Source organism: Necator americanus, chromosome IV (assembly GCF_031761385.1).
Source record: "Necator americanus strain Aroian chromosome IV, whole genome shotgun sequence".
Taxonomy (NCBI): Eukaryota; Metazoa; Nematoda; class Chromadorea; order Rhabditida; family Ancylostomatidae; genus Necator; species Necator americanus.
Genome location: NC_087374.1, coordinates 27,709,751 through 27,736,889, shown reverse-complemented (window position 1 = coordinate 27,736,889; position 27,139 = coordinate 27,709,751). Strand labels below are relative to the sequence as shown.

The 27,139-nt window shown below is 39.1% G+C and overlaps 1 protein-coding gene across 1 annotated transcript; it reads right to left on the bottom strand.

The window, feature by feature from the left end:
- RB195_002937 (uncharacterized protein) lies at positions 1–26,367 on the bottom strand (the record flags this gene model as incomplete). Its single annotated transcript, XM_064200405.1, has 54 exons — positions 1–169; positions 278–466; positions 610–732; positions 1,147–1,344; positions 1,399–1,516; positions 1,574–1,681; positions 1,759–1,870; positions 2,047–2,163; positions 2,341–2,465; positions 2,525–2,684; positions 2,787–2,870; positions 2,944–3,066; positions 3,360–3,476; positions 3,650–3,752; positions 3,849–3,950; positions 4,326–4,475; positions 4,611–4,796; positions 4,949–5,034; positions 6,038–6,165; positions 6,466–6,567; positions 6,648–6,741; positions 7,007–7,104; positions 7,164–7,275; positions 7,416–7,502; positions 7,904–8,033; positions 8,103–8,239; positions 8,430–8,591; positions 8,649–8,772; positions 8,924–9,086; positions 9,200–9,275; positions 9,611–9,718; positions 9,853–9,924; positions 10,253–10,374; positions 10,450–10,558; positions 10,615–10,730; positions 10,963–11,074; positions 11,646–11,715; positions 12,349–12,493; positions 12,636–12,741; positions 12,795–12,876; positions 12,949–13,060; positions 13,323–13,485; positions 13,554–13,675; positions 13,735–13,887; positions 14,093–14,272; positions 15,726–15,864; positions 20,440–20,570; positions 20,654–20,741; positions 20,937–21,057; positions 21,489–21,599; positions 21,785–21,858; positions 21,924–22,010; positions 25,175–25,323; positions 26,016–26,367. The coding sequence occupies 54 exons, from the start codon at positions 26,365–26,367 to the stop codon at positions 1–3; spliced, it is 6,807 nt and encodes a 2,268-aa protein (XP_064056286.1).
- Between the last annotated feature and the right edge of the window lie 772 nt (positions 26,368–27,139).

Here is a 27,139-nt window from a genome sequence, read left to right as displayed (position 1 = left end):
TTACACGAATGATGAAAACCCGCTTGACAGATTCGGAGCTGGTTGAGGTTGCCAGGCTGATGACGACTCACTTCCACTTTCAGTGGACACAGCTCTGGATGAGGTGGTTGGTGGCGGTGGTGGTGCACCACGAATCGCTTCATTTGCTTTCACTTTGCGCCAAGTGTCACTTAATAGACGGATATAGTTGTCGCATATTATCTCAGATGTTTTACAGGGTTATCATGTGAGATAACGGAAAAAAAGGAGAAAAAACGTCAAAAATGTATCTCCTCACCGATATTGGTCAGTGCTGCCATAGTGACTAGCAATATTCTCGCCACCATTCTCAATCTCTTCCTTGCTGCTACCGCTTCCATCATCTTCATCGTCGAATGAATCATCAGCAAACTCTTCTGGTTGGGCATTGTTCTCAGTGTGACTGTAGCCAACTCTGGTACCGTAATCAGCTCGTGAATATTGGATCCTAAAAATCATCGAAAATACAGGGGAACATGAAGACAAAAGATGGCGGAGATGCACAGAGAGAGGTATGGAGGGGAATTACACGCAACAATAACTGTTCTTTAAATGAATTGTACCCTATTTTGCGAAGAGACTATTCCCTACCTGTTCATTGGACTACCGTATTCGGCGCGACTACCGTATTTTGATCTATTCAGAATATCGATTGAGTCTCGTTGAGAAACGTAGGCGCTTCCTCTCACATCTCGCCCGACCAAAGCAGTAAGTCTGAAAGTACTGCCATTAAGAGAAGATGCTTCGTAGCACAAAAAAAAATTCAAAGGATCATCACTAATGAAGAAGGAACAGTGGGGAGTAATGTGAAGAGTAATAAAAAAACAGATATTAAAATAATTAGAAAAACAAGAAAACAAGCTGATAAACAAATTTGGTGATCAATTTCGAATTAATAAGATAATGACAAACGTTGGGAAGTTATTTTGAAAAGGATGAAGTTAACCGTTTAAAAAATAATATTAACCACAAAACTATATTGTTGAAACGGGAAAATGAAAGTGAATCAGGGAGAAGAGGAGGATCAATAAGTGGTAGTAGTCCAGAAAAAGAGAAAAGTAGATGAAAATTATTTTTCTTAATACAGCCATTCTAGCAAGACATTAATAAAGAGGAGCAGAGGTTCACCTCTGCATCGCTTCCTGGTTCGGTACCGGTGGTATCACATCCGTTTCTAGACCATACATATTCACCACACTTCCACCGCCATCAATACTTTCACGACCTCTCAATCGTTCCTGATCTCCCAGGATACTACCGTATGCTGGTGGTTCGCGATCGGATAGCCACGATTGTTTTGTACCGGGACGCGTGGATAGCTCATTTCTGTAAAGGATTATACATTCTGCGATAATAATTAGAAAGTTTAGGTTCACGCACCTGCTCCTTCCTATGTCCCGATGGCTCGCTTCCATTTGGAATGCCATAAAATTGCCGTTAGCAAGGTGGATACTGTCGACAGAATTGCGCTTTTCACGTTTATACTTCGCAACAGATCCTACAAAAGCAAGCTAAGTCCATGTTTGTTACTTGAACTGAACTTGTAATGAATTACCAGTGATGCATAGGAATGCAACCAACAACACGATCACCACAAATGTCGACATTGCAACCATTGCTATGAACCACCACGTAGTATAGAATGGGTCTTCGGGAATAACAGCTGGAAGAAAAAATCCTTCACTCCGCATTGATCAAAAAATTTTTTACTATGAAACCATCAGCGTCTACAAAACTGACCTGGTACAAACAGTTGCTCAGTTTCAGCGCTCGGCTTCCCGATTCCCAGTTCATTCCTGGCGAACACTCGGAACACGTAGAAACTGGACGGTTCCAGTTCGCGGTAGCTGACCTAAGATCCAGAAGTTGATCACAATATTTTGGAAATGATCATTTTGTAGTTGTTTAAATAAACAAGATAGCAGATAAAATAAGCTCTTACAACTACAATAATTCTTGGAATTTTCATTGTCTATGAATAAAATTTGTTATAAAACGCCATTATTAATCCTCTTCTTCAAATCAAACCTCATGCTGCTGTCCTGCTCCTTCAACAATCCTCAACGTAACCCATATTCCATGTATATGAGTTGGTCGACCAAATGAACGCTTATGACGTTTCTTCTCTAAAGCAGCATTTGTATCCTGAAACATTCACATTTATCTTGAAAGACGAAAAAAGGGGGAAAAATGTGAATCTCTGGATGAGGTCCCACTATGTCAAACATTGGGACAAAATACTTCGCGAAGCGATCGATATTCATATTTAATGTGAAAAAAGGGATTTCGTAGAAAAAAATAATTGATCTATTTGGTGATCACCTTCGAAACGAGTTTCGCTTGTATCAAATGACCAATAACTGTATCCCTCTTCTCGTCCTTCCATTCAAGTGTCACTGAGGATGGCCCTGGCGTCAGTGCTGGTCGACTAGGAGCTGGTGGGCCGTCTGTAATCAAAGATCAAGAACATTCTATATATTTTTTCCTACTAATTCATGGTCCTCACCTGGATTCGGTCCCAAGGTAACATTTCCAGTGACCTCAGTGCCCCTGCCAGCAGACGTCTCGGCCCACACAGCAAAAAAGTATGTTACGCCTTCTTCGAGGTTAGTTGCTGGATAGAACGTTTGTTGCGTTCGGGATTGAACCTCCTTTTTGAATTCTTCCTAGAATACGGGCAATGAACGTGAAATTATACAAAAATTATCATTATTATTTTCATCAGTATTTTTTTAAAATATAATCATTAATATTATTTTAACAACTACCTTCATTTTGAAGGTCCTGTAGTTCACAATATACCCAGTAATAATTCCATTCGGTTCAGTTGGTGGTTTCCAAGTTACACGCACCTTAAGGGAACAACATATCGTATCATAAGTGCACCCTAATAAGTTCCAAACGAATTTTAGCTAAATGATTTACCGAATCCAGGAGTATATCCGAGAACCTCAACGCTCCCACCGTTCCTGGAACATCCTCTAACGTTCGTACTCGAACTTGAGACACACCACCTTCACCAGCTCGATTGTATGGAGTTACTGAGATCTATAACAGGGTTTGAAAGTCAACGATGCTGCAAATTTCAGCAAAAAAAAAACTCAATCCGTTTCTTCTGACACATGTCTAAACTAACCCCTCATTAAAGTAACCGGACAAAATATCTAGTTTTTTTTTCCTAACAAGAGCATTATTTCCTCGCTAAAATTGACAGGACGATTTCTCATATTTCTGCCTCAGCTAATTGAGATTTTGAGGATAAAAACGGCTAATTCCGACTTATTACCACGCCTCTGGAAATCTCAGTAGATACTTCACCCATTTTTAGTCCCGCAACTTACTTGGTATTCTGTATACTTCCGTAGGTCCGTAATCACACAGCTATTGTTCTCGACAACCATAAGTTCTTCTTCATGACTCGATTCCGATAAAACTGATGTAACTGGCACAAACCGAACCTAAATGGCAGTTCGATCTCTTAGAAAAAAAGCTGATATCGTTGAGAAAAAATGGAAAGTTCACATTGAAAGATCCTGGATTCTTCAGTTCTAGTTACTTTGATAAGTCTGAGATCTCTTCGTGCTCTAATACATGCAATGATTTTTTTTTCATAATAGTTTTAGTACCGTACCCTGAATCCACTAATTGCCGCATCACCATCTTCATTCCATGGATCCCACCTAACCGACAACGATGTGGAAGAAAGTGGCTCTGCCATAATATTGGTCACCTTCCTGAATGAAAAAAAAAATCAAAACTAGCAGTGGTTTTTGAACTTGCATTCATAGGATGCTCCGTAGGTGAAACCACCGAAGATGTATCGTTCCTACCCTTTCGGTATCGAATATCCCACGTATACAAATACTGGCGGAGAGAATGGACCGCTTCCTTCAGAATTGAACGCTCGCATTCGAAGTATGTAGTGACGGAAGCTGAGATAGATATTCTTTTAGCGCAAAATTCAAGACTGCAACCAAGGAAATTCATCATTGTTATTAGATTTATTTATTTTTCATTGCATTTTCGACTTAGAATTATAATAATTTATTGTTAGATTTATTCTGAAGAGTTGCTAGAACATTTTTACTTGTACTACTTTAACGTTAGTCGATACATACGGGATACCTTTTGCTCAAGTAATGTTGTTTTTTTTTTTGATTTTTTCCTTGTGTCTTCAGGAATTTCACGAGTGTTAAGATGCCTATATATCCCACAACACAACGAGAAAAAACTACAAAATATACGTATAAAACCGAACTGTCTAAAATAGGCTAGGGCAATTAGAAACTCGAAAAAAAAGAGAATACCTAGCCAAATTGTGCAGTAGATATTGTGGTCGTTCAAGCCATGTACTATTCGCTGGAATTTCGACAGTTGTCCATGTATCGTTGTCGGCAGAAAGCGGATATTCGTTGAAAGCTATACGATAGCCAATAGCGTCCGCGTTCCATGCTTCTCTGAGAAAAAAAGAACTTCGAGTTGAAACAAAACAGTGCATGGAACATATCAACTGTTTTATTTGAAATTCAATTTGAACCAGATAATAAAAGAAAGCGGATATAATAAATACTGTCCTAGAAAAATGAAAATACCTTGGCGGTGTGGTCCACTGTAGCAATAAGCTTGAAGAATCATATGGCGATGCAACCAAATTTGATGGCATTGCAGATGGCTGCGCCGGCAATGTCTTCATCCAGTCTGACTCTGCTGACCATACTGATTGAGAGCTGTCGCCAATATTACGAATACGGAAACGGTATTCGGAGTTGGATAGGAGGCTGGAATAAAAGGGAAAATTTATAATTTCGAGACAAAACTGAATTTAGCTACAGAATTAGTAGAAGTACCTTAAGATCCAATTTGAATTTTGAAAAGATGTGAAGTTTTATCGCTTTTATTATGATTTGGTATAAAATTTGACAAAGCTCACCCCGTAACGACCACACCACCATCTCGTCCAGAAATAACGTTTTCGTACGGAGTCCAGTCATCACTGTTCGCTTTTTGGTATTCAACCTATAATAAAACCGCGCTCATCATAATGCATGTCATTCCACACGGTGCAATAATACTGTAATGGCAAATAGTCGTTTTCTGGTTGTATCTGAGTGCCAAGTGTTTTCAGGACTTTCGGCGGATGCATATGTAATGAGACAAAGTAAAACCCCCTCTGATATAAGTTCTACTTAGTTCATCTATTTCTCATCTTCTCCTTTACTTGTCATTGTTTCCCAAATGAGGTGTACCCACGCATATACTGGTGAGTTGTTTACAGTCCCCCTGCGTAGAATATTTACCTCAACATTTCAAGAGCCTAGAGGTGATGTTTATGTTATTTGAAGGAGCAAAAGGAGGTGAGGGACTTTCTGAACTTTCTGTACAAACTTTCAACAAAATCCGGAAAGCTTTTTGTCGACCAGAAAGCTTGAAGAAGAAAGCAGATGCAAAAACGAGTGCTTGTGAGAGAAGTACTCGTGGAATTGGCAGCTGTGTGCCCTTCTCGACATACTCCGTACACATCCTTTTAAACATTTATAAGTATATATGTACAGTAGGATCAAAACGACATAAAGTTGTGACTCGACACGGTGCAGCTGGGTATGCGGATGCGCTCGAAGCAAAGCGGTGGAGGATAGCGGTTAGGATCGAGGTGGACCCCTACTAGCACCAATCATCGTTGCAGTTCGCCATCGTCCCACCCGATTCCAACCGTTAGTTCCATCGCGTTGCTCAGGCAAACGTACCCAGTTTCATGTCGTTTTGACTCGACTGTATAAGTACATTTATATGTATAGCCAATATAAATCAAACTAGAAACCATTCCACGTCAGATTTACAATGGCAAGCCTAAGCAGCACGTTATTCAAAAATAGAGCTTGTAACAGAAAGAGGGAAAACATTGGAGCGCGGAGCTACTAGGCAAAAAATTTGCAACAAACAAAGAAGTCGTAGCGAATAGAAGAGCACATATTGTTGTTTTTGCAAGAAATCACTTCAAAATTGCAAAAATTCGACGAACCTGCACAAATCGCACTGGCGCTTCACTATCCTCTTCTTCAATGCTGTTGTCCCAGCGAATGGCTATACTCTGCGCTCCATACCTTGCCGTATCGTTTCTAGTAGGTACTGGTGGAGCATGAACGGGCACTACAATCGCGAAAATAGAATGCGCTGTGAAAATGGGCAGAAAATCAAATACCACTGGAAGAAGCTAACACAAAAATATTCATAAAACGAATTAAAGTCACTAAAAATACACACGCAAAAATCTTGAAGATCCAGCGATAAGTTTTTGGACAAAAAACAGAACTAAGTCGAGAAGACAGGTGGAGACAGTGTGTTAAACAATTCAACTAAGTTATACTATATAATTAGTTATAAGTTATAGGTAAACTCTACCCTAAAATGGTGATACCCTTACTAACTGGTAACCTGTCGATAACTAACCTCTCACTGAAGTTGTAACCACCTGCACCACTGCTTCTGGACCCAATCCTACAGTATTTTCCGCTTGAATGGTGAAAGTGTACTGTTTGTTTGGTTCCAGACCTATAAACATCAGATACTGTAGACTCCGAAGTTTTAAGAGTTCGGTAGCAAAACAAGGCACTGTAATAGCTTAAACACACCGTTAGCTGTGAAAAATAGAAGCGTTGAGGATAACGGAGCTCTTATCGCTGACGAGCGATCTTCAGACGACTTCCAGTAGGATACGTGGTACGACTTAAGATGGATAGATAAGAAATTTTGCAGCAACACGCACTTATAGAGGATCTTTTGAAGGAGCTAACAATGTCTTGCGCAAACACAAATCTCAAAATAAATGTCGAAGAGCCATGAAAATGCCAATATTTTTGCCCACAAAATCAATTTGTAAGATTTAATTTGTAAGAAAAGTTGAAGGATTTTTCTTCTTGAAGAACCACATAATAGTACTCGAACAGCTGAAACAACTGATCTATTCGTTTTTAGAGTACCTAATCCCTACCTTAATTTTTCCATTGGGATTTTCTGGCGGTGTCCATTTGAGACGCACTTCATTCTCACTTATCAATGAGAATGCAACGCCAGTAGGAATACCAGGCACTAAATTAAGAGCTTTTCAACAATATAGTGTTGAAAGCAACTCTAACAAAATAACTTACAATCTTCAGGCGTTAAAACTACGACCGGCACTCTATTTTCCGGACCACAACCAACAATAGTGCAAGCAGAAGCATAGACAAAGTAACTGGTAAATGCACGCAAACCAGTGACCTGAAACTTAAAAAATCAACACAAATATCTGGTGTTTTTTCTACTAGAAGAATTTATTAGATAGTCCTGTGAAATTCGTTGATATATTTATCACACTACTATATTTCCTAACACAATAAAATCTGTAATTTACAACTCACCGCTTTCGACAACACATTAGCCCCTTGGACTTCGAATTTCCTCGTACCATCCGCTCTGAGCCATTCTTGTTCCGGTTCCAGGCGAATCTAAACAAGAGTACCGTTTCGAATTGATTAGAAAAATGATTCAAAAATACAAGGAAGAATGTGAAAATTGGGAATTAATTAAAAGCATAAATAACATGTGAATAATAATTTTGTATCTTGTTCAAAAAAAGCATATTATGTGGAAATTACACGATAAAAATTAAGGAAATAAAACATAAATTGATTAGAATTCTCTCACTAGTAGGATACAGTTGCTAGGACTTGTTAAATCTACAGTACATAAGAAAACAACTAAAAGAAAGTAGAATATGTCTACGGGTGCTAGGGTCAGATACACCGATTAATAATGATGTTAGTTCGAAATTTAAGCAAAACAAGCAAAATTTTGAGCGTAATCATTCCAAAGTAAAACTAGCCTCAACGAAGATACAATTTGATACCTGATAGCCTCTGATATTCCCATTTGCTTGTTCTTCTTCTACAGGCTCCCACTGCACCATTACACCACGTTTGCTGTCCACATCAGCTCGAACATTCCTTGGTGGACCAGAAGGAACACCCTCATAAGTCCTTAATTTTGTTAGTTTACCTCGTTTTTTTTTCTCTGTAAAATTCATGAAGAGAAGAAATGGCGCTTACTTGGCCTCAGACGTCCCTGATGAGGCACTTCTTCCGAACATGTTTTCAGCAAACAGTTGGACCTCATAACTTGTGTACGGTTGCAGATCGCGTAGAATAAAATCACTCGCTCTTAGAGAAGGAATCCGGATTTCATGCTGAAGAATCGTACACATAAATAAGTAAACACATAAACGAGAGAAAAAGGTAATGCGCGAATAAAATTAGTTCAGCGCAACTTTTCAGGGGACCTTTATAACATCAGCTTGATTTTTAATTCCGAAAACATCTATCAGGTGAAGATCAATTAATTAATGGGAGGTCACCTCGAGTAATTACATCGCTCACCCAGTGGTCGGTCCCAATCTCTTTGTATAGTATCAGATATCCCTTCGGCTGTCCGTTCCACTGGTTCATTAACAATGGTGTCCAGGATAGCGATAGTGATGTTGACGACAGTGGCTCAGCAAACAGCCGGGAAGCTGGTGTTTCCGGATTCGTCTGTTTTGTCTGGAAGAAAGAGCTTTTAGCTTTCCCAAATATCAACCATGTATGTAAAATTTCCACCTCAAATGTCACGCTTGGTTCACTGGGCGCCCCTCTTCCACGTACGTTCTCAGCTATCAGTCTCAACTGATACCTTGTGTAAGGCCGTAGTCCTTCCACTGGTATGGATCGAGCTTTCGGAGCGCTAAAATACCTGGATTCAAGGAAGAAAAGCTTCGATGTACTCAACAAACATTTCCGATCAATGAGATCATATAATATTTGCAAAAAAAAAAAAACAAAAGCAAGCGTTACCAACTTTTGAAGATTGAGAAGGAAAATGAAATCTTACTCACCTTACGTTGTAGATGACTTGGAACACACTTGAATCCGCTATTTTTGCCTCAACAATCCACTGTCGAATTGCGGTATGGCCATCAAATCCTGGCACAAAATTCAGAAGAACTGATCTAGCGCGAATATCTGACACCGTGAGGGAGGTTGATCGTCCCGGTAGTTCTTAACAAGGACACAGTCAAATCCCAAGAAACAATTACGTGGTAAATTGCTTGGATATATCAAAGATCTTGGAGACAAATGATGTATGGTGAACTAAAGGCCGAACTTCTCACCTGGCGGTACTCCTGATTCAAACTTAGTCTCTTCACGTGGTCCATCACCTTTAACTGTCGATGCCAGGATATCCACCTACATAAAAACGATTAGTGGCCGGTACGAAGTGCAAACGAAATGGCTTCAATGAAAATAAAAAGGAAGGTGAGAAGAAGAAGAAAACAATTGAACCGTTGTAATTTTAATTTTTTTTTTTTTTTGGGGGGGGGGATTGAAGCGCAATTTCATGCCAATTGGCTACAATTATTTTATTTCAAAAACTTTGAAAGGTTGATTTCAGCATATGCATATTAAAATCCTCAACTCGGCGATTTTCACTTTACAAATTTTTCACTCATATCCCTATAATCATGCACATTGGAAATTACTAGCCTTTTGATTCATATAACCGAAAAAACACTGAATCCTACCGTATAACGTGTCGATGGACTCAATCCTTCAATCGTTAGGTTCCTCTGCGTTCCGTCGAATTCCTGTACCGTTATGTCATTAGGGAATGCATCATTCCAATAGCGTAGCTGTAAAACAAGTCATAGAAGTATTCAAAACTGCCTTCAAACCATGACAATCCATAGCTAATCACAAATCATTGCTGAACCACAAAAACAATGAGAGGGAAAGTGTACATGTAAAAGAAGGGAGAATTACACACCACAAATCTCGTGATTACACCGTTCGGATGTTCAGGGATGTCCCAGACAACTACAGCACCGTTGAACATCACCTAAGAAAAAGAGTGATTACATTTTGTTGAATTTTATCAGCAATTTTTGTACATTTTTAAAATTTTTTTGGCAATGATTAATTCCTGTTAGCAACGAATACCTACCAGAATCTGATGACTGGGTGAGACAATGAATGCTCAAAGAAGGCCCAAGTACCCTGTTTAGCTAACTGGATATACTAGATAAGACTGTTTTTGAAGAAAAAAAAATCTTGGAAATTGTCCAAATTTCAGTTCCAGTTCAGGATAAAACGCTGGAACAAAACAAGACACTTTTCAAAAAATAACTTTGTATACAAAGCTTTATGGACATTTGATGGCGGCTCACCTCAGCAATGCTCAGCCCACTAACAGCTCCTGGTATGTCCTCATCAGTAACTACTTGTACCGGATGACTTCTAGGTCCGTCACCCGGAGACGTATAACAAAGCACTGTTACATTATAATGACCTATAATTCATTAGAATGAAAAGAAGGAACCCAACAACCCAACAATTGAAAGGATAATTCTTCGCAGAAACTTACCAAACTTCTCTAATCCTTCCACTATTACGGCTAGATCTTTGGACGTTGGATCAACCATTACTTGTCGATATAGTACTCCTTTTTGAGGAATACCTTTCCAGAACTCCACCTTAAATCATCTCACACAATTAAACACACTGCAAAGAGCGGATTTTGGAAAATCACCTTGTATCCCAAATTTACTCCGGGAATTCTCTGCTGATCCGGTGCTGTGAACCTGATTTGTACTGCAGTTGAATTCAAAACATTCGCTATGACATTTTTTGGGGACTGTGTTGGTACTAAAAAAAATAGATTAAAATAGATATCTTAAAACCGTTGACCGCAGGAGTACCGTATAGCGCAATGTCAAAGAAAACACCAATTTTGGACGAAATAGACTTTATAATAAATCTTAGCAGGTGCATTTTGAATTTTAGATGGTTCATTCAAAAAAATCTACAGTAACCTTTGAGAGGTTGTGATCCTCTCATACTATAACCTTAGTTTAAAAAAAAATACATTAAAATATACCTCCTTCTGCTGTTGTTACGTCGATACTTTTACTGAAGACGCCCAATCCCCTGTGATTATACGCCGCCACTTGGATTTCGTACTCTCTCCAGGTGATCAACTGATCAATAGCCTATATATCATTGAATTAATTAATTTTAATCAAGTTTTGAATTTTTTTTAAATTAGTCATTAATTATAGGATTCGTTTGAAGAAATTTCTAAACTTCTAGAATATTACAGCGCTGCACAGAGGGTAACCTATGCTTTTGCACCCTAGCGATGCTTGAATTCACTCATCACTCTTTTCAAGGCAAAAAAAAAAAACAGGTAATCTACAATATGTTACAAAATTCGCACTGTTCTTGGAAAAAAAAGCGTCGATTCTCCGGTAATTTCCTACTCCACAGTTCTTCCACTCTTTCAATGAATGGCAATCAATTTAAACGCAAGCAAATCACACTAGGAACCTCTGACTTTGCCTCTCCAAAAAGTCACTTAAAGCGACATCATGACTAAAAAAAAGTCACAAAAGTGCGCTTATTTACTCTGTGCGCTCTTAAAAAAACACCTGTTTTACAGGTTTTCACGGTCACATCATTCATGTTAGTCCATTTTCTCAAACAGAGGTCAGAATTGCCATTGAAGTATGCAGTTAAGTAGTTTTCTCTGCAAAGTGCTTAGCCCTCGTGCAATTCACTTACAGTATTCCTTGCATCCTTTGTTGTCACATTCTTTTCGATCCATGGTAGAGTATAACCAGCAAGACGGTAGCTTAAAAAGTGGTTGTATAGAATGGAGAGGAAATCTACAATGACGAAGTCTACAAAGAAAAGACAAAGTGAGGACAAAAGATGTAAAAGAATATGGAAAAAAAGAGGAAATATAAAGTCCTCACCCATATAGAGAAGAGAAAACAGGGATGAAACGCAAACCAATGGATAAATCAGAAAATTAAATCATTGTTTTTTTATTAATTCACTAAATTTCCGGCGAAGACACTAAGGATTTTTTCATCGAAAAAACCGGTTGTATAAGTTCAGAGAGAGAGAGAGAGAGAGAGAGAGAGAGAGAGAGAGAGAGAGAGAGAGAGAGAGAGAGATGAGGAGAGAAATAAGAGAGTGAAGTAAACAGGAACGCAACAAACATAAGAAAAGTCTGAAAAAAAAGAGAAACACAACGAAGAGGGGAGGTAGGGGAGGAAGCAAAGAAAAATGAGAAAAAAAGGAGGATTTTTAGACAATAAAAAAGTAGTAAGGGACCGGTGAAGGAAAATGACGAAGGAGAAAAGAGAAGAGGTAAGAAAAGCTGCACTCTGCACTAATTTATCAGAATCACACCAAATGTCCAGATTTAGTCAACTGTGTTTCCATTTTATTTCTATCTGTGCCGTGCCGTAATTCTCACCGAACAACATATCCCAGTATATCCCCGCTCCACTGTTCTTCTTGTGGTTGTTGCCACTGCACTATAATACTGTTCGCTGATCTCGCCGATGCTGCGACATTGCGTGGCGCCGCAGCCGGTGGTTGCTGTGGCATCGTGACGTTCCCTAATTAGAGAATACATAGAATAATCAATGACTGATGTCAACTCGTAAAACACCATCTGTTAACAGATGTCTTCAATAATAAAACAACACGAGAAATTCGAAATTGCAAAGAAACCACTTCTGATTTTAAGGAATATCCAACCTGATGGTAACGACGGTTTCCCAGATCCAAACCGATTCGAGGCAATCACACGGAACTCAGCTGTCACTGATGGACGCAGATTATCCACAAGAACGGAGCAACACTCCTGAACATACGGATTTTTGCTTGCCAGATCAGATTCGCGGTAAGTGAACCTACCTCGCTGGGCACATTATCAACCACAACCTCCCAGTCACTCCATAGTTGAGTTGGCCCCACTGTTCGCATTTCAACCGAATGCCTAAACGAAACGAATCACAGGTATTGAAGCTAAGAGAGATAAGGCACCTATGGATATAAAAATGAAACTTGCTTGATTATTGGTGAGTTTCCATCGAAACCTTCAACCCAAGAGACACGGATTTTTGCCGGAATAGTGTTATTAATGAGTTCTGCTCGCACAAATGTAGGCATTTGTGGTCGTTCTGCAAGAGATTCATAAATGTACTTAAGAAAACGCCATAATCGTTTTATTAGAACTATATTTTAAATTAAAGCCAACGTTTGCAACAGAGTACGCATAGAATTTTCAAGAAATTTGGTCTCATTTTCTGTCGCTTTTACCTGGTTGGGGTTGTCTCCGGTTCACTTATCTCAATCTTACTAATATTTTACGTGTCAAGGAAAGATAAAAGAAAAGATTTAAAAAAAACTAGCAAAAAAAAAATATCATAACCAGAAGCTAACCGATGATTCGTAAAAAAGCGGAAGCGCTCTCTTCCCGGCCATCTGCTGACACCGTACACCGGTACTCCCCTATGTTATCCGGTCCCACTTGCTGTATCAGTAGGCCACCTTTTTTGTTGGACAACCGTAAGCTGGGATTACCGGTCGCGGGTATTGGTTCATCCTGAACGGTTCATAGATACAACTAGTGGGTTGAATATGACAGAGGTCTATCTTCTGAACTAAGCTTACATTCATGAACCACATCACATTGGCATTGGCTTCAAAATCTTCGCTAACTTCACATGGAATTACTATATTCGTTCCTATTACAACACTTTGATTCGTCGGACCGTATTCAATCAAATTCGATCCTATATTGGAGAAATTTGACCATTGGCCCGGCAGAATTCGGAACATGACACCGTCAAACCTGTAGACGTCACTCTCGCCGTGGCGCTTGTCATACCATAGTTGTTCTTTGCAATGCACGTATAGCTACCACTGTCGGATTTCTTGAGATCGTGGATGGTTAGACCATCAGCGGTGACATCATATTTGGTCGAATCTTGAGTGATATCCACATCTGCAATAGCTGTAGATCATTAAACCCCGGGAATCGTATTCCGTTGCATATTGATGCGCCCGTCACCTGCACTACCAGCCTAAAACCTCATAACGATCGGGTTTCACAAATATTAGATGTGTTCGCGGTATTCGAAGCGACTTATGACAAACAAAAAGCCATCCTTGTTGACTTTCCGCTTAAATTGAACAACAAAATGACTCGCCATTAAATCTCCACGTCGTTGTTGTCACGGGTGTTCCGGTGACTACACATGGCAATTTCAAAGTGGTTGATCCGACTGAGAAAGAGACATCTTTCGGAGGTTTGGCGATCACAGGTGCTCCAAACTCGTTCTCCTGACTGCTCTCTTCGCTCGACACAGGTTGATCTGATTGTGGGAGTGCTGAAACTCAGCTACGCATTAGGTTACACTCTTCACTTATAAAGGACTCACAGTTTTGAACAACTTGAAAGAAGTTGAGAAGAGAAAACCCCGTGAAAAACATCAAACTCTCACTTTCAAAGTCTCCGTAGCATAGATTGCCCTCTTATTGGGTGAACACAATTATTTTCAAGCATATGTTTGGGTTGTATACCAAAACCTGATAAATAATATCCTGACTACATTTTTATACTTTAATTCACTTCACAGAATACGGGAACAATGCGGAAAGATGCGTTCAAAATCCCCGACCGAGCAAGTTGAGAAGTTTTAAGTAAAATGTCATGGGTGAAGAGAGAGACCGTCTGCGGTCTCATATTTTTTTCTGCTCCGATTTTTGTATCATCACGTCCACAAAATTGCCTATTTAGTAGCATTGAGTAGAAGCTACTATTAAATTACTGCCCAAAATCAAAACTAAATTTAGAAAATAAATTTAAATTCAAATTGAACGTAAATTATCAACAAATGCTAGTACATCTAAATAAACTTCTCGAAAATCCTCAATACACGTCTTAGAATATTTCAGTCTCAATGAATTTGAAAACACAAAAAGTTGTGTTTACATGACAGTACACAATAGGATTTTATAAACAATTGTAAGAGTCTTTTATTTATTTGCGTCAAGTATAAACGCACGATACATCAACGATCTAAAAGAAAAACTTTACCAAAAAAGGAAAATCTCACGGCGTTCTCAATTTCTATATAAGGACACTTTTTCAAGGTGTTCGGTATTCCCTCCCTAAAATGTACTATTCTCATGTAAGGGAGAGTCGTGCTCACAGACTTATTCTTTCTTTTCGTTTTCGTGGAAAAAGTCGTCTGTAAATAGTCTTTGCGGTGTCTAAAACTAGTGAGTGTCTAAGTAGTTCAAATCTTCGAAGCATTTACGACGATCGCTGGCCTTTTGATGTACTTCACAACGTTTAGCTGCTCAAGGGCCCAACAAAGTGTTATTAATTTAAAAATTCAAAAAAAAAAACTATCGCTAGGTAGGTCACAGTCGAGTCCATTGGGAGCTTTCTCGCAACGTTTCTTAGAAAACCATGGGTCAGTGGTACCAGAACGTGAAAACCGATCATGGCTATACGATTAATAAAAACCAGAACACCAAACAAGCATAAAGCATCATACACTATCCTCCTAATTAATTCTATCCTCTTAATTAATTCCAGAGAAAGAAAACCCTCAAGCCAACCACAGAACCCCTACTGTGGAATCGAGAAAGCACATGGACATGGTCAAGTGGCTGAAAACTAGCTAGATATTGTTTGAGGAGGTGTGGAAAAGCCCATTGACAACTGGAATTACACTTGTGAACAGGAAAAACTCCGCTGCCGAAGCAGGGATAATAATGTTGCACCTAAAGTCGTTTGTCTGCTAGTCTTTGACTCCAAAAAAGTGAAAGCACCTCGATTTTGGCTCGCTCCCTCCTTCACCCATACGGTATTCATGCTGGATCCGGCTTCGTTTGTCGCTTCACATTGGTATACACCATAGTCTCTCTGCGATAATTCCTTGACCACTAGCCGGCCTCTCTTCACGGCGACCTGAAACACTCTTATGAAGCCTCTTAACGGCCGACAAATAGCCTCAATCAGATCCCCCACTAACTATTCCATATGAATCTGTTTGTCTTGTTTGAAATCCTTCTATGGATTCGTTCGAAAAGTAGATTAGCCGTGGCAAATGGACCACTTCGAGCGATCCCCCGCCCCATCGCGAAGTAAAATATGGTGGCGCCAAGTGGATTAGTTGCAATATAGCCATGAGCCGACCGGTCGCGACGCCTCAAAACAGATTTTCTGACACGGGCACACATGCATGCACTTATGCAGATTGCCTTACACTATCAAATACGAGCACAATCGTATGAATTGACGTTTAGTTGACTTAGTAGCGCAAACAAAGAGATGAATTGGAGGCGTCGGTCATTGGCATTGTGTAAAAATACGTATGTTTCATGAGAGAACCCAGAAAGGTGCTTTGTAGGAATTGTATTTTTAACTTCCTGAAGTTTCCCTTGTTCAGGAAATGGGCAATCCTCTCTTATCCGCTCGCAACGAAAGGAATGTTTACACGAAGCTAGCGACAAGCAAGAAGGTCATCGGCATGTAACAACAGTGTAAATAAACATCCAGAATCATTATAATGGCCACAAATGCACTTATGAGACGGTCCCCTTACTGTAGGCATATGCTACCAAAGAATTCAGCAGGTTAGAAGAACAACAACAATTACAGCCTAGTAAATTCTAACCACGACTGGACCAATATTGTCCCAGGGAGATACGAAATTTCCAATCCAATTTTTGTTTCTACATGTGAGTAATATTTTTGCTCAATGTTTTATGTGTGAATACCTCTTTTCAAATTGTAGTCCCACCCTAAATCAAATTTGAAAAACGACATGAGTCAGTGTTCGCTTTTCCTTTTCAAATCTTCTGTCAACTTGCGCATTGCAAACAGAAAAAAAAATCAACAAAGAAGTGCTTGCTAACAAAAAGCATTTGTAAAAAAGGACATAATAGTTTGGTTTTTGACTTCTATTTGTTTTCGTCTAGAAGAAATTGGAGGCACATCATGAGAATGTTGAGTACTTGAAGCTGCCACAAAAAAATCTTCACAAAAACCTGGCCGAGTAAAAAATAAACAGCGTTCAGGCTATGTTATCAAACGTCTATGCTTGTTTCTTTGCAAAATTTAGAAGCATTTAGAAGAAATTACGAAAAAGTTGTAATGGAGCGAAACGAACAGAAATCCAACATTTCACTAATAAAATTTACAGCTAGTTTCATCTAGCATATTACCACGTTGTATTCAAATTTGCTCGTGAGAAAAAAGAAGAAGAAACTGAAGTTGTGCTAAGAAATTACTTATAGAAATGAAATTATAAGTCTAATACGTTTGGCTAACTGTTGAACGAAATTAGAGAAAAAGAGCCATAAAAATGATGCGTAGTTTAAACCACTGAGGGTGAATACCTTTTCAAACACAAAAGAAGCAGTTGAGTACCGTACCCGAAAAAATACACAAACGCACTGTAAATTTGAGAAAAAAAATTGCAATCACTACATATGTAGGACAGTGACATAGAACTACAGATTTGAGTGCTGCTTTTCTTTGTAAGTTGAAGCAGAGATACCCAGATAAACAATAATATTATAATAAACATTAATAATAAATACAATAATAAAAGTAAAGATAAAGTTTCTGGCGTTAATCAATCCGCTTGGGATGCGCCCTCACGTTCACTTCAATTCAGAATCGTTTGAGGTTTGCGAACGTGTATCTGTCCTATACAATGACTTGCGGTGGCTAGCCGCTGTGCCAAGTCAGTGTTTTTATTCTTCCAGAAAAGTCTGGTACCAATTCATCTACCCCGGAGGGATGAAAGGATTGGTGAGCACTAGCGCGGATTTGAACCTCCGATCGATCGTGCAGGGAGCGGAACCTCTAACCGCTACGCCACACCCGTCCCCAAATGCAATGATAAATGCAATAAATGATGTAAACACAATGTAACAAATAAACATAGGCAAAACACAATAATAAAAATAATAAATAATAATAAGCATATCAACAAGATTATGTTAACAAAGCTAACGAGTGTAAGGTTCTTGTCGAACTTATAATAATGGAAAGAAAAGTGAAAAGGAAAAAAAAAACACGTCAATACCATGCAAAAACTGATAGCATTTTGCTTTCCCCTAGCGTTAAGTTCGGAGAAATTTACTAGAATTTCTCTGAGACCACATAAAGCGAACTAGTTTTATGGACTCGTTGAACGTCGGCCTGAAAACTGGTGGTTAGTCGAAGTGCGGACCTCAAACAAGGTACCATTGCGCAGTGACCAAACAGAGTTACCCACTAGGTTTTACTTTCACAACATTTCGTAAATTCACAACATTAAAGGCATCACCCCACGAATCTGAGGAGGTATGGATTTCAGGTGGAGTATTCGTACGTGGGATAGTAGATTATGGAGAAAGGGGTGATTCCGTCCATTTCTTGCTAACTGCCGTAAAAAACGGCCCGGAAGATGCGGCGCCGCACAAGACTGGCGCGCTCCAATCGAACCTCTGGTACAAAATGGTGCGCCAAAACGAATGAAGCCGTATCTTCCGGGCCGTTTTTTACGGTAATTAGGAAGAAATGGACGGAATCACCCTTCTCTCCATAATCTACGATCCCGTATACAAATACTCCACCTAAAATCCGTACCACCTCAGATTCGTGGGGTGATGCCTTTAAAACATAAATTGATCAAAGCAACGTCCACAAAAAAGTTTAAAAAAACGCATGATGAAGATCTAACATTTTGTCAATCAGGAATTCTTATGTTATTTATTAGAAAAAAAATCTTCAACCCGTACTCAGTTTTGAGGGTAGGGATCAAATAGCTTTTTTAAACTAGTTCACTAGATTTGAAAGAATCGCTGAGTTGATCTCAACCTTTGTGAGCGCTTTACACAGCTCTCCCTTCCTTTTTATGAGCTATACGCAACGATCCACCAATTTTCGGCCGGATGCCTCACCTGGCTGACCCGGATAGGCTAATCATCGTTCTGCAAGCCAACACGACCGAGAATCACCTAATCCCCAATCACTGCTCAGATATGTTCAGAGTAACTGAACTAGGTCCACACCATTGGGACACCACGGGCAAATATAACCTTGATGGTATCGCGTAGCGTTTTTCACATTTTGGCCTTGAACTCAGTTCATTGGCATATGATTGCACTCGTGAAACCCTAGACCCACTTTCATCGAGGGACTTAAGGTCAAAGTTGTTGCAGACATTGGGAATGTTTTTTTTGCGTACATTTTCAACCGGGTAGTTAACAAAACCACAAAAACATGACTGTGATAAAGGGAACTAACAGTCTTAACTCTTGCTTCTCATACATCATCGGCAAGAAAAAAAACTTTTGATGCAACTTTTCTCAGTTTCTCCCCTATTCATTTCAATTAGCAGAGAAAGTGAACCAATTCTCTCGGAACCTCAAAAAACTGCAATGTAGCAGTGTATGGTGTGTAGTTAATGCTAACGATGTGGAACAGTTCAAGCACATACGTATAACCAATTAGCCATAAGCATGTGGACAGTCACATTATCTAAAAAGTTGGATCGTGAAGGATGCTGTTAACAACGCTGGGATTAGAGACGTTGAGGTACTAGTCTGGAAATTCTAAGATCTTGTAGAACTTAGTTGTAAATGGACTACAATTCCGGTGGAACTTCAACCAGGAACTGACAGCAATTAAAGATTCGGGAACACTAGATTCAGGAATACAAAAGAAATCCTTTCTACAATAAAAAGAAAAGGAAAGTATAAAAGGAAACAAAAATGTCCTCAAAAAAGACAAAAAGGTATATTTTCAAAAAGCTCTTCAAAAAACTACAAAATCAAAAGATGGAAGAAAAAAGTTCGCAAATTTCTTTTCAAGGAACCAAACAATGATGTTGCAAAGGAAACTGACTGACAGGTTATTTTGAAAAAGAGTCACTTCTTGGAATTCACTCCAACGATGCTCATCAGTGTTGTCGCTAAGCTTTCAGGGAGATAAAAAAAGGCTCGCCCTGATATCAGTTACGACTCTTCCGATGCTTGAACTATTCCACTGCATGCTTCTTTTTGATTGTAGCAATGAAGTCCCAATAGAGGCTTAGGCTTCCTTCCACATCGCAGCCATCCACTAATTAGCCCCACTATTCAACCCTCTATTCAAACAACCGATAGGTGCTTATTAGACCAACGCCTGCACATTGCGTGTTGCACACTACAATTCCTTGTGTTACGTCAACGTCATAGACCCGGTCATCCAGTCCAAATTAGGTCGCCTTCGACTTATTTCCTCGCATGAGAACGTATTAGTGAGGATGTGGACCAGGTGAACAGAATGGCGTGGAAGAGGAGCGCGACGGTGGCAATTAGTGAGATAACTGCGATGATTGTGTACCAGCCAGTATCTGCATCAGTTTAATTGGAATTCGTCCATAATTTTGATTCGGCTGGGGACATGAAGAGCGACAACGGGAAAGGACAAAAAATAGGATGAAAGCAAGCCAAAAAAAAAAACTCCAAAACGAGACCGAATAAGGAAACTTCTCGGAATGCTCACCTCACGCCCATTGAAAAACCATTTTATGGTAGAAGAAAGGCCATTCCTTTTCTTTTGGGTGCAATGAAGATTCAGCTCCGAGCCCAGGGGTTGTAAAACTTCTCCAGAGAGAGGTCTCAGCGCCGGTGCATCTAGAAGACAATAATGTTCTAATGAGGGAAATAATTCGAAAGAAGAGAAAAAATTCAGGAGATCAAATCCTTGCAATGCTCACCGATGACATCAATTTTTAAGGACCGCTGATCAAACGCACGCCCCGACTCGGCCACTACTTTACAGTCCAATTTATGTTCGGATCGACCCTAGAATAGCGAGGAAAGTCATAAAATACCACGTATTGATCGTAAATCGATCATTAGTAACATAATAACACAGATAATCACTTTTGACAATGAGAACGCTTTCAAAAAAAAAGATGAGATATACGGTGTGCGTGCGTTCTGTCGGACAGTGCAGAAAGAAAAACAATAGTTCTGAAGTAGGATAAAGCAACTCACCTGTTTCAGTAGATACTGATTTGTTAGCGAAAGAAGGCGATTATTTTGAGATAACTCGACACCTGCTTCTGTTCCAGAAATTACTGCTCCATTCAAAAACCATCGAGTTCGAGCATCATCCCTGAAGGATTTCAGCTTATATGCTAGGAACCGCAATGTGCTCTAGCTTCCACCTTTTCAACATTGAGGAGATATTGAAAATAAAACAGAAAACTCCAAAATGAAATGAAAGTATTAGATTTCAGAAGAATGATATAAAAAAAACATTTTCTCACAGCTTGATGAATAAAAGAAAGGAAATTTTCGATATAGGACACGGTTACAATTTCATCGCCAGTTGCAGCGCAAACAATGCACAAAAAAAAAACTCTGCCCAATATTGGTAAAATAAAAGCAATACAAATCACGCAAAAACAAAAAAGAAATGTAGAAGAACAAAAAAAGCTGAAAATAAAAGGATTTTCTTACGGAACAATTAGCAAGTCTCGTCAAAATGACTTTAGAATAATCCAAAGACATTAATGACGATATCAACAACGCTTAATAACAAACCTTCGAGATGTCACACAGTCGAAAGTCTCCATGTTTCTTTGGGCATGACCAGAAGAAAAAACGGTCCTATCCTCTGAGAAATAAATGATCGATAGTCCTTCGAAAAAGTCTCTGAAAATTGAATCTACTTTTCAGAAAATAAACCACAGATCCAATATATCCCTATTACAATTATGGAAAAGCGATCAGAACCAGATAATACCAAACTCGTCAAAGAAAAAAGGATCTAAAACCTGTTTTCATACTAAGAGAAGGAAGAAACATTTGGAAAACTGCAAACTTAGAAAACACAGTACCCAGGGTTATTGCTAGGTCGAACAGCATACACGCTAGAAACAGCTTCGTTTAATCCATCAGCAGAGGCAACAACCTAAAATTGTTTTCTATAAGACACTTATGGGGCATTACCAATGTCTCTAACACAATCGCTCTTACCTTGTAGTCCCCAAAAGAGTCACGTGTCGCTTCAATAACCACTAGATCTCCTCGTGAAGTAATATATCGTGACCCATTTGAATATACCTGCAACCAGTAAGTAATATTGTACTATTCTACTTCCGTTCTCCCACAATAGCCCTTGACTTGTTGTTTGCTATTCAGATATAACCCCCGAACTGATTGGCTTTAGAACGATACGCAGGGTATTGCTATCTTCAAGTCAGCTCAAACGCCCTGAATCGCCTTTTCAGACCCAGCTGTTTGCACAGGGTGGACGGCTATCATCAACACAATACGCAGCGGCCCGTCTCGTACGATGTCGACCAAACAAACCACCTGTCAAAGTAAAATAAGCCGAGGCCACCTATATCAGTTATCTGAGCCGGGAGGGGGAATTTAAGGGTTTGCTCTTCTCAACATTCCCGTGTTAATTAATGAAAATTTTAGAATTAACTGCTGACTCCCATTGTTGCTACCGATATCTGGAAAATTCCGAATCCGAAGTCAGACAAGAACGGTTTTGATTATAACGAGAAGAAGTGACATGTTTGGTATTAAAAAAAAATCAGATCAGATTAGTCTGAATATTTCTTGTTTTCAACTTCCCTTGGTCAACCTAAAATATTTCGCTGAAAATCCTGATTTAATCCGATTTCAGGCTAAGCTTTAATCCTAACAACAATCACCACGCGTTAAATCGTAGCATATTATCCGCGAAAGCACAAAATAAAGCACTTGGCGTGCTGGCAAGAGCAAATGACCTTTGAAGCTTCTATTTCTGGGATTTGAGGATCTTTTCCGCGTTTCGTTACGTATCATTTTTCAAACTACGTACTGAATTCTATACACATAGTAGTCGTTCCTCTGTCCGATTATGATTTTTTTTTTCAAAAGAGAACTGTAGAAATCAAATCTCGAACACTTTGCACTCTTTCCTGTTCTTCTAATATTTTTTCTCTATCCGAAGTGTTGAGAAAAGGAACCTTCCGTCTTCACTTCCCGACTGTAGTGTTTTAAAAAGTAGCGTTGATCTGCTAAGGTAAGTAAGTCTACATTCAAGGCTTACATCTAAGCACGTCTCACAAATATCTGAGGTTCGGAAACTCCAAAACTTCGCACTAATTATCTATCTTGGTTTTCTTAAAATAAATTTCAAATTCTTTGCTCCGAAAAAAGAATTCGTCAACTTCAATGACGCTTTTGCTTCTATTTCAAACTCTGTACATTCCATTTCCGACTTGAGATGTTAATCTGGAACTCAAATAGTTTCACCTCTAAAAATGGCGCTGAGAATCTGCCCGTGAAAACCTGTCGAGTATCGTCGCTCGAGTTCAAACGCTAAAGACAGGTGTGTTCGATTCGTTGGCCTGTTTTGAAGATCAGCGCTGGGAAAATGCCGTTGAGTAACCTTCGGCTGTGAGAGTTTTGAGTTATCAAAATTCTCACAGACGAAGGTTACTCAACTATTTAGGAAAAAAGCCCCTCAAAGACGCCGCTATAATCTAACCGAAGAAATAAAAATATCGTTAAAAGAAGATTAGGGTTCTCTAGGTTTTGTACTAGTGCACCTCAAATTACCGTATTGATTAAATTAGCGCGGTCGTGCAAGTGTACGCTAATTACGCACGATACCACTCATCAAAAAAGTGTGGGAGAATAGGAAAGCATAATCTCGCAAACTTTCGCGCAAAACAAACAATTTCCTAGGAAAACTCCAGAAGAACTAGTTGATTCAGTGGTGAGCAAATCACCGGAACCAGAACCCTACCCTCGCTACGTCCTTGTTTTTATAGTATCTCACTTGAGGAAGCGAAGAAGTTAATTATCTCCTCAAAGCCATTATTCAGTAAGTACTTCGACACAACAAATGAGATGCCCAACGGCTTAGCTCCCTCCGGATCTTAACCCCGACCAAATAGATATTTATGGTGGCCCGCAACTCACAAGTTAACAACAATATGTTTTGTATGAATGTTTTGGTTAGTGTTGCGAAGAAAATGAGGAAAGTTTTTCAAGTATTTGCTATGATGTGAATTAACTCGCAACACTTCTTCCAAACTTCTCTAAACCTAGAAGAGCTAAAATAAAGTTCTCGTTTAACGTTTAAATTAAGTGTTACGTTTCTAGTTGACTTCGATGAAGATTCAGAAGAAGTTCTACTACAAACCATGCTAAAAGAAAAGCAGCAGAGAATAAGTAAGAAATTCAGAAAGTTTCTGTCAAAAGAAATATTCTTTTTCTTTTTTATCATAATATTTGTTCCACAGCCAGAATAGAGTTTATAGGAATCACAAGAGGTCGTATCGTGGGAATACTCGAGCTGGCATGCATATTCTAGCAGCAATCCGTTAGGTTCGGTGACCAGCAAAAAGAAGAAGATTACGAATGTTCCGAAAATAAGACTCTTCTCTCCTTGTTATGAATATTTGAGGAGGAATTGTACCATCAGAGTGTTCTAAGCATAGCAAATTCGCTTACTCAGTTTCTGGAAGGATACAAAATGGAAACTTGTTTGTCAAAGAGTCATTGAATCTAGAATATCGGAAGAATATGAGGGAATAGAGGCAGCGGTGAGCCACTCAAAATCCCAATCTACCTGTATCAGAAATGAAAACGAAACTGTTCAAATGTGCATCAAAGATGCTCTTGAGAGCATCAATCTTCACCATTCTGCTGCCCTAAAAGCACCTATGAGAAGTCCTTATTTACAGTTTAGCTTGATTTCCAATAAATAAGGATTGTTTACCTCGTAAACAACCTTTCATTGCCCTCAGACGTATAAATAAAACGTAAGTACAATGAAAAGAGCGAAGGTCTTCCCATGGAAATTAGGTATGAATTTCTCGAACCAGGTTTCCGTCGGGCGCTAAATCCTAACTTTTTTCTTTTACAATTTCCCTCACAATCTTCCGCTTTTTGGAAATAAAATCCAATGCAAATTGCGTCTTAAGTAATTAAAATCCGTAGCAAGAGTTCTTATAATGTCGATAACGTTTCCAGAACCCTGCGTGCAACCAAACAATTCAGTCAATATCGTTGTGGGGTCAATGAGACAGCAGAGCAAACCGCCGCAGTGCTCGGCCAATAGGGCGGTATTAGCCCAAATAAACCGTGAACAACGAGTGGAAAATGTGCACGATAAACGTTCGAGAGAAAAATGAAGAAGGAGAAAAATCTCAAGGAAAATCAAAGGAAACCGAACAGCCGAAAAAAGATAGAAAGGGAAATGGAAATGAAGGTATCCCCACCTGATTCTCACCATTATACCAGGAATAATCTGTTCCTGGCAGAGGATCGCTACTAGCAATTAATGCCGGTCTTCTGAGTATGAAGTAACCACCTTCGTTAGCAGAAACCTGTTGATTTGTGGAATCTGACTCTTCGAAGCCATCCAGATCTATAATACACGTATTAAGGATAGTATTACTTTGTTTTTTTTAATAATTGCATTTTCTCCACTTTTTAACACAAAATACTCAGCAGTTTCTCTTGCAATTCATCCACAATTAATTCATGCGCAGGACACTGGAAAAATAAAAGCGAGCGAAAGCGGCACTTCAAAAGCCACCTCAACTGCGCATTGCATTGCGCAAAGCAAGCACTCGTTGCTGGACGTTGAGGCTTTTTTGAACTAGAAAGCGATAGTGAGCTTAGAGGTGCACCGTATACTACATTCAACTACACAGATGGTTCCCATTGAAATTTTGAAGGGTTTGAAAACAACTGCGTAGTAATGTTTGAAGAGTGCGTGCGCACTCAGGATTTTTAGAAGAATTGAATGGTCTGCGGGACTGTGGAGAATACCACTATTACACAACTGGAAGAAGTCCATCCATCCTCTGTGATTCTAACGTTAAGAGAAATACAAGGGAACCGTGGAAGCAATCTAGAGTAGAGTAAGAGGAAAGCAATGACTACGAAAATTTATGAAAGACCCGTTCATTCATTCTTCAGCACTCAACAACAAAAAAATGTACAACAAAATCTAATTTCAGTCAATTGTAAGCATTCTTAGCATCTGTCATGGAAAGAAATCATTGCAATAAAAAATGAGAAAGAAACACTGAAAAAAAGAGAATCGAAACTCACACTGGACATTGACCTTGATTGGCGGTGACAAAACAGACGCTACGGAATTTGACGCAACACATCTATAGACGCCAGAATCATTTCGATTCGAAGTGAGTGCTTGCAATATGTTCGCCTCTATAGAAGTCGAGAAACCATTTTTCAGCCAGTGCACCTTTTCGGCGAGGTCTGCGCGACAATTCAGCAATAATGGCTGCCCTTCCGTTAGATTAACCAATGCTGGATAGTCCTCTTCTCGAAAAGATGGAGGTCGACCTCGTACTAGTTGAGCACGACAAGAATAGTGTAGTAATAATACGATTAGTAGACGAATCAATTGCGTAAAAGTGATTGGTAAAAGAAAGCACATCATGTCACCAGCTTCATGGCAAGAAAAAGGGCAGAACGGTTCTGAAAGCAAATCGATAGTTGAATGAGGTGTTATCTGAGGAAAACATCATTTGACTGGAAGAGTGAATGGAAAAATGTGGATCATCGCTTAAACAAGCTTAGATATTGCTCAAATGTTCAGTAAGAATGCAAAACGTGCGCGAGTATTAGAAAAATTCTGAGAAATCAACGAACAGACAAATAAAAACACGAAATATGAAACAAAAAATAATCATATAGCATGCATTGTAGTACAGATGTTGAATCCAATCGATTAAAAATCGTATTAAAATAAGATAAAAGTTAAAATTAAAAGATTAAATATCCACAGAGGGGGAGAGGAATTTGAGGTGATGAAAAAAGAGTCACGAAGTAATAGTTTGTACTGTTAATTTCGGTCAAAACGATTCTGCAGTTTCACACTTAATGAAATTGTCACCGGTTTACTTGTCGTTTTCGACAACACCAGATAAGGCTAGCTATTCTTATCTTCCTTTACATTCCTCAATGATTCAGATCCAATAGAAAGGAAAACCTAGGTACTTGGGACTCTTGTTCAGGAAAATAGCTCTGAAAATCCAAAAAAAAACAAGTTCGACCAAAAATAAAAAGGAAGCAGCCACTCTTTAGATGTTGTTAGCAGTTACTATCGCATTTTTCCAGTAGGAACACGTTTTTTGAAGGAAATTTTTACGTGAATTTATCCAATTCAACAGAAACATCTCCAAAGAAAAAGGAAGGAGAAGGTGAAGAAT